The 7,957-nt window shown below is 51.0% G+C and overlaps 1 protein-coding gene across 1 annotated transcript in view; it reads right to left on the bottom strand.

The window, feature by feature from the left end:
* Nucleotides 1-4,372: 4,372 nt before the first annotated feature.
* The window catches only part of BLVRB (biliverdin reductase B), a 14,075-nt gene continuing 10,490 nt past the window's right edge, over nucleotides 4,373-7,957 (bottom strand). The window contains exons 3-4 of the mRNA XM_023537905.1: nucleotides 7,341-7,469; nucleotides 4,373-4,653 (exon numbers count right to left, since the gene is read on the bottom strand). Of these exons, the coding sequence (XP_023393673.1) occupies nucleotides 4,496-4,653; nucleotides 7,341-7,469 (287 nt within the window). The 3' untranslated portion in view covers nucleotides 4,373-4,495. The remainder of the gene's footprint in view (nucleotides 4,654-7,340; nucleotides 7,470-7,957) is intronic.

Below are 7,957 nucleotides of genomic sequence, written 5' to 3'. Positions count from 1 at the left end.
GTTTTTACATTTATAAAATGGAGACAGTATGAATCCCACAAAGCTAAGGAGAAGAGTAAATGTACGTGACTAAGAAAACAAAACCTGGGCTTAAACACAGCTGGCTCTGAATCCCACTTACTTGCCTGGGTGGCTTCAAGCAGTGAATTTTCCTCCTTGAAACTCAATTTTCCTCGTCTGCAAGATGAGCCTAACACCCGACTCTTAAAACTTCTTTCCACAATACTCATTTCTTCAAATGTAACGCGTACAAGACAGGTGTGGAGTACAGAGTCCTGGACTGGGAGGAGGGAATCCTTGGTTTTAACTATGCCTTTTGCAGTGCTCAGCTGTGTGATCTTGGAAAACGATCCAACCTCTCTAGGCCTCAGTTTCCTCATCTGTAAAATGGGGATTGTAAAAATTCTCACATTTCAAAGAGACCCCACGTGTTAACTTGAACAGGACCCATCACACATGAAACGCTTAATGAACAAGAGCCAAATGCCATTTATTTATTCAATATTTTTATTTATTGAGTGCCTACTAGATTCGAGCCACGTGGAACACTCTTAGGGCACCTATTTGTTGAGACTCTTCTTGCACAGAGTATACTTCTGTTCATGCCCTCTTAACTGAGAGTGCTCCCTCATTACCTCCGTCAGCGCCTTAAGCTTCTCCCAAAGCAAGCCGCACAGACTTGCTAGAACTCGACTCACGCAAAGCCCCGCCCCCTGCCGGCCCATCCAACCAGACCTCGGCCGCCTACGGCCCCCACCCCCTCCACGGATCTGCCTTCAGCAGCAGACACGCCCCAATTTGGCTCAGGGGCTTGTGGGAAATGTGGGCCAATAGCCGCCAGGTACGTACGTTGACTTTGAGCGTGCATTGCAATCCCCAGAGAGCTCCGCACGCCACAGGGAGGAACCTTCCCCGCCCGCCCTCAGGGCATGCGCATATGGACCCAGGGCGGGTGGGGGAAGGGAACCCGGACGTCCAGCTGCCAGGCGCCTGTCGAGCCCCGCCCTCCGCTGCCTTCAGGGAGGCGAGTCTGAGCTCTGCGCCCGGAACACCCCTCCCCCACCCCTGACTGCAGCTCTAACCCTGCTTTCTCCCGGTCCTTCGGACATCAGAAGGTCCTGGATTCTTTTTCCTAACTGCTCTCGGGTCCAGAGACTCTGGGCCCCCAAAAGTTGCTCTAAGATTACAAACGCTCTCCGATTCACTCCGTTCGGGACACTAGGTATCTCAATTTTGAGACCTTCCCCCGTCAAATCTCTCCTATTCTCCCGTCTTTCAAACGCCTCTCACTTCACCTCTAAATTCCCCCTCTGGCTCCAAAACCTGAACGTGGAACTCTCCCCAGCACCCCCTCTCCGCCACTGCGCCTGAGAAACCGAGATTCCTTGCTCCTAGTTCCCTCGCTTCTCCAATAGCCAGGATCCCAGCCCCAACCCCTCATACCTTTTCAAGAATACTGGAGCCTCGAATTCGACCCGTCTGGGAGACTCTAAATGTTCTAATCTCCATATTCCCTGTCCCAAAAGTTCCTTCCTTGGATCTCTCGCTTCTCCAAATATCCCAAGGCCCAGCTTCAAATTCCCTCCACTCGAAGATCCTGCCCCAACAACTTCGCCTCTCGTTCACGATCTCGAACTCTGTCTCGGATCTCAAACCCTATCAGTCACCCTTAATCTGCGCCCCCTACTCCCGCCCAGACTCCGCCTCCCCTAACCCAAGGCAGGTCTCAAGCCGGGCAGCCACCCCTCACCTCAGCTGCCAGATTCGCAACGACAACCTCCTGGAAAGTCCGCAGCTTTGCGACCATCCAGTTCTGGGTAGGCGACTCGTTAGTCTCGCTGGGGCCTCTGGGTCTAGCCTCTGGCTCACCCAGCTCCGCCCGAGCCGAGCCGCGAGCCGCGAGCCGCGATTGGCTGGAGTCCTGCCCGCCGCAGGGCGCGGATTGGCTGGGCGGAGCCACCCATCCGTCGCCAGGAGACGGCTGACCCGCTCCCGACCATTTAAAGGATTCCGACTCTCCAGGGGCGGGGCCACGCCTTTAGGGTGGAGGGTGGCGGAGACATCAAAACTCTTTCCCTCATGTCAGCTACTGTCCTCGCCCCAAGATTGCCAGCATTACTCTCTGCGATCCCTTTACACCAGGTCTGGACCCCATCATGGAGCAAGACTGGCTGGTACGCCCCTCTCAAGCCCGCTATTAGGCAGGGCGAGTGGAAACACTGGCGTAGGCCGCGCCCCCGGGGTTCCGAGGGCGGATGCTGCAGGGTAGGGCGGAGGATGACGCTGCTGAAGACCAGCCAATAGCTTGGCGTGGCGTGCGTTGCCTGGGCGACCGCAGCCCGCCCCTTCAGCGCCCCTGTCCTCCCGCCCCCCGGCCCCTCCGCAACACTTTACCTTACAGTCCCCTTCCTGATCTTTAGGACTCCTCAGCATGTCCTCTGGCGGCGGGTCCCTCCCGCATCCGCCTGACGCACCCCCATCCCGCCTATTTCAGGATGGCACCTCCACTGTTGGAGACTCGTTTATGGCTTCCTACTACCCTAGTGACAAAGTTCAAACTCCTTACTTTTGCCACGAAGACCTTCACGGTCTGGCCTGATGCACACTCCTCCTTGCTCCCTACTATCCTGTCACACCAATTCACTTTCAGTTCTAAAATGGCTTCAAGAGCCCTCCAACACCACGAACACAGAGATTTTGTCTGTTTTCTTCCCTGCCTTATCCCAAGTGCCTACAACAATGCCAGGTACATAGCAAGTACTCAAAAATGAGAATAAAAGGGTAAAAGGAGTCAAATATATGGTAAGGGATGGAAACTAAAAATTTGGCAGTGGGCACACAATAGAGTATTCAGATATCGAATTAGTGTCATATAACTGAAATTTATATAATGTTACTAATCAATGTTACCTTAATAAAACAAATTAATTTTTTTATAAAAAGGTTTCTGGATCTTTTAACTTCTTTCCCCATTCTGATAATACCCCCTCAATTCCCAGGCTGCCTCTCATCAGAACTCATCTCACAGGTTTCCTCCTCCTGGAAGCCCTCCCTGATGCTCTAGGGTAGATTGGCTCCCATGATGTCCTGTGCTTCTCCAATTGCAGCCCTGCCCATGCCTCCCCCATCTTCACCTGGGCTGTTACTGTCTGGACTGTGGGCCCCCTGAGGACAGGTACCAAGGTTATCTCCATCACCCACTCACTGCTTGGCCGGCAGAAATAAAACAGTGCTAGTGCCCTGAAAATCTGAACCAGGAGTGCCCCATTCCCACAAGTTTTCACCAAGGGGTGGGGAAGGCAGTTTTTTCCAGGCTACCTCAGACTAGTTCTCACCACTTTGGAATATGCAACCAAGTCATCCTGTTTGCAGAAGCAGTCTAAGATTGGGATAGACTTTGTGGGGGGTGGTTAAGGGTGGGTGTTGGGGGGGAGGCAGGGAGAGGCTGGAGGTAGGAAGAGAGGAGTGGCTTGCTCAGGCCTGGGAAAGATAACTCCGGGGAACAAAAGCAGAGGACAGTAGATTCCAGGGAGACATGATTAGGACGGGCAATTCTTCCCCTTCCAGCTTCCAAACCTACCCCTCCTCCAGGGTCCTCATTACACTGTAACTCAGTTCCTAGGTTACAGGCTTAAGTTTCTTCCTGGATGCCGCGCTCCCCTCCCCCATGGATGGTCCACTCAGGCTCTGCCCACTCTGAGCTCCCAGCCTCTGCTCCTGCACCCCTCCCACCCACCTTCACACAGTAGCCAAGGGAAGCTTAACAAAACACAAACCTGACTGTGCCCTCTCTCCATCTCTCCCCTGCTCTCTCTTTGCATAAAACCTCAAAATAAGGATTGACTGCACAATTAAGCATCTATGGAACAGCCTCTTGGGTTGACCACTCTTCACCTCTGAGAGAAGTATTAACTGTAGGGGACAGATTTTAGTTCGAAGGGGCCAAGTGCTCTCCAGCCTCCTGGCCTTTGCTCATGTGGTTCCTTCTGCCTGGAATGCCATCATGCCTTAGGACCTTCTGGCTCATTCTTACCAAAACAGGTTCAGGTGGGACATCCCCTTTTCAACAGAGCCTTGTTTGCTCCCTGCGCTGAGTCAGGTACCCACCCACTCTGGGGTCCCATAGCCCTCTGTACTTCCTCCATTGGAGCCCTGGCCACTGTGGGTTTTCACTGTCGGGTGCAGGCTGTCTTTCCCACCAGACTGTGAGATCTGTGAAGGCAAGGCTCATGGCCGTCTTGGTCACCACTGGACCCTCGGTCACCACTAGGTCCCTAGCACAGGGCTGGGTGCAGAACGATGACTCAATGAACTGTTGCTGAGGAAAGAATGAAGGAAAATATCACACAGAGGACAGACGGAGACACCGAGATACCTAGACAAAGCCAGAGCTGGATCTTTTAGAATAATCTGAAGCTCTTGGCTCAAAATTTATTGCTCCCTTCCTCTGTTCTTCATTTCCCAGGATGCTATCCTGCTGGATAGGGACAGAGCCCTAGTCATACTTGTGGGAAGGGTAGGTGTTGTGCCCGTCATACTCATCGGTGGTGAGGCAGCGCAGCATGAAGTGGCCCAGGTCATGTTTGGAGATGACCCTTGAGGGCCCATGTCCATTCAGGGTCACTGAATAGGCCCCAGTCAGTGGCTGGTCTCCTGTGAAGTAAGGACAGAAGGGCTGGGTGAAGCAGATGTCCTTTCCCACCCCTAACACATGTTCACTTCAATGACAGTCCCAGGGTGCCTAAAGTGTGCCCAGCCTGAATGGTATAAGGACCAACAATGTGTGAGACCCTTCCCATGTGCAGGGCGCTAACTATCCCCTTTACTTCATTCGTCTGACAAATCCTGACTGATAACCTATTATATGTCGGTGCTGGGCACCCAGCAAGGGACAAGGTATGACTCTCTGCCTTTAGCATGCGGACATTCACCAGATAAAGGCAACTAATAAGATAAGAAAGTAAAACAGACTACATGTTAGATGCACAGAAATAAAGCAGAGAATGGGCTAGAAACTGTTTATTAACTATTTCACAAGGGGGGACACTGAATCTTAGAGAGAGGAAGTTATTTCCCAGTGTCAAAGGCTAGATCTGCTCTGGGTTACTCCGTCTGGACGCTTTCCTTCCTCTGGACCCCTCTGGGAGGACTAAGTGACACGTCACAGGTGTGGGTCTGCAGTTTAGAGGCAGTGGAAGAGCAGACACATTTTCCTGACCTTGTGAATTTGGAGCTGGTGTGTCCTGATGCCAAGGGTACAACTAGGTCTTAGTGGGGAGAGCAGACAGGCATGACTTGGCTGTTACAAGAGTATCTAGTGGTTGCGTTACAATAATTTAAAAATAAAACCTGTCAGTGACCAAGCTAATATAGGGATCAAATGAAGTACGGACAATTTGGAATCCTGTGCAATAAGAAACACACACTTTTACTTGCATGGCGTTCTTACCAAAAAAATGCTTAATCTGAATCTGTAGAAAATAACCAGAAAGATCCAGAAAGTGGGACATTCAAAAAAACACCAGGCCTGTTTAATTTTATGAGAAATAGCAAAAAAAGGAAAAAGATATGGAGGATTGTTCCAGATTAAAGGTGACTTGGTAACTAATCACAGTGGCTGATCCTCGATTGGATCTTGATTTGGGGAGGAAGGAGAGATTAAAAGATATTTTTTGACAACTGAGTAAATTTGATTCTAATGACATGATAGATTTCATGTCATTTTCCTTGGTGCAATAATGGTCCTGTGGCTCCTACACAAATATTTTTCTTCTCGGAAGATGCTCATCTGAGGTTCTAGGAGTGAAGTGTGACAATGTCTAAAACTTACTCTCAATGGTTCAGTCAAAAATACTATTATATATATATGTGTGTGTGTATGTGTGTGTGTGTGTTACATGCATGCCTAGATAGCTGTTAGCTAGATATAAAAAAGATTTTTAAAAAGTGAACAGGGAAAAATGTTAAAATCTGAACCTAAATGAAGAGTTTATAGGTATTTCTAAATCTTTAATTCCTTCAACTTTTATAGAGGTGTCAGTTTTCACATACACACACACATACAAAAAAAGAAAAACTAAAAAAGTACTCTGTTTTAAAACACTTTTAGGCACGACCTCTCCGGGTACTTAATTCAAACTTTAGGTCAGGAAGTAATATGATGAACCCTTCTTACAGATGAGGAAACTGAGGCTCAGATCTAGCCTTTTCACCCAGCTTCTCCACCAGGCAGCTTCACTGCTGATTCTGGTCCCAGTGGGGTCCTCATATATACCCCTTTATTTATTTTATTTTTATTTTTTTCACACCCGTTTAACTGAACCTGAACGCTGACCTTCTTAGGTGTGTCGGCCCTCCTCCTGAAGGCTGAGGACAAAGCAGAACTATTCCTCCAGTGGGCACACAAATATGAAGATACAAGTGCTTGGACTTCGGGCCTTACCCCTCACTGCACAAAGGCCTCTCCTTAGAGAGTCTATGCCTCGCCATATTTTACCGTTTCTTCATTCACTGGAGCACTGCTCACCAGTAACAGCCATCATCTAACTTTCTTTGTCTCCCCTGCTATATAAGTAGCATGAGACTCTAACACCAGTGCTCGCAGTGGTAGCCAGGCCCACAGTTCAAATGCAAGAGACATTTGTTGAATGACTGGCTCTCTCCTTGTGTTCGACTCTGTGTTGCTCAGTGTGGATTCCAGACCCGGGAAGGGAACGAGGCGCGGGTGAAGTTTACGGGTCCCCCCCAGAGCACCACCGTGAGAGGTGGTTCTCCTGTATTCGTTCATCCAACAAACATTTATTGAGCATCTACTACTCGGCTTTAAGAACATGGCTGTGATTCAAACAAGAGCCATGCAGCCAAAGAACTGACATCCTCGTGAGGGAGGCACACACTAAGAAGATAAAGAAAGAAAAGATGTGACGTGTGTGAGGAAGCGGAAGTCCCCTTCCTTTGAATATGAACAGAGGGCAGGGGAGGCCTGTGCTGGTATTCCAGTGACAGTCGGCAGGCATCGCCACCTCCAGTCCCTGGGGAAGCCATCCACACGACTCCACTCCCAGCTACTGAGCAACCGCAGGCGAGAACCCAGAACTGAGACGGACGGTCATGATAAATGCGGGCGGTTTTACATTTCTAAATTTTAGGAGGCTCGTTCAACAGCGATAACTGAAAAGTATGTTAGAAAGGAGAATAAAATCAAGCAGGAAAGAGGATAGGAAGTGTGGGGGGAAGGTTTGCAATTTCTGACTGGCCAGGCAAGGCCTGGTGGTTGTCCCCAGAGGATGGGAGGGGGCGGGCTGGTGGCAGTCCCGCTGCTGGGTCCCAGCCTCACTCACCTATGTGGGGCGGCATCACGGCCACGTACTTCAGGCCCGAATTCTGCAGTACCTTGTGCATCCGGATGTGGTCATCGGTCACATCCTGCAGTCGTGGGGGCACCTTGGCCGGGTCCCATAGCAGGAAGGCTGGGGGGACACAGGGCAGGGTCAGCCAAGGCTTGAGGACAGCCTGGCCAGGCCCGCAATCTGCTGATTTTGTAACAGGACAAAACCCCACAGAGAGTCACCGCCGCCTTTCAGTTGTTCTAGGCCTAGCCGTGGGAGTTGGCCTGGCCCCTGTCTCTCTCTAACGGCCCCCATAAGAGTGGATCACTTCTCGCCCCATGTGGTCCTGTCCACTTCACCTCCCACCTAGGCCACGGCAGCAGCCTCCTCCTTGGTCTCCCTGCCCTTGGCCCCCATATGCAGCCAGAAGGGGCCTGGGAATATCCGGAGGCTCCGGAGCTCATCAGTGGCTCCCTCTCACTCAGGGTGAAAGCAAAGTCCCCACCAGGCCCCACGTGATCCAGCCCCGTCAGCCCTCTGACCTCACCACCCAACACTCCCCGCTCCACTTGCTCTGCTGCAGCCACGCTCCTGCCCCATAGCCTTCGCAGCTGCTGATCCCTCCGCCC

Source organism: Pteropus vampyrus, unplaced genomic scaffold (genome assembly GCF_000151845.1).
Source record: "Pteropus vampyrus isolate Shadow unplaced genomic scaffold, Pvam_2.0 Scaffold203, whole genome shotgun sequence".
Classification (NCBI taxonomy): domain Eukaryota; kingdom Metazoa; phylum Chordata; class Mammalia; order Chiroptera; family Pteropodidae; genus Pteropus; species Pteropus vampyrus.
Note: the sequence above shows the minus strand (reverse complement) of the source record. Positions and strands in the feature narration are given on the sequence as shown.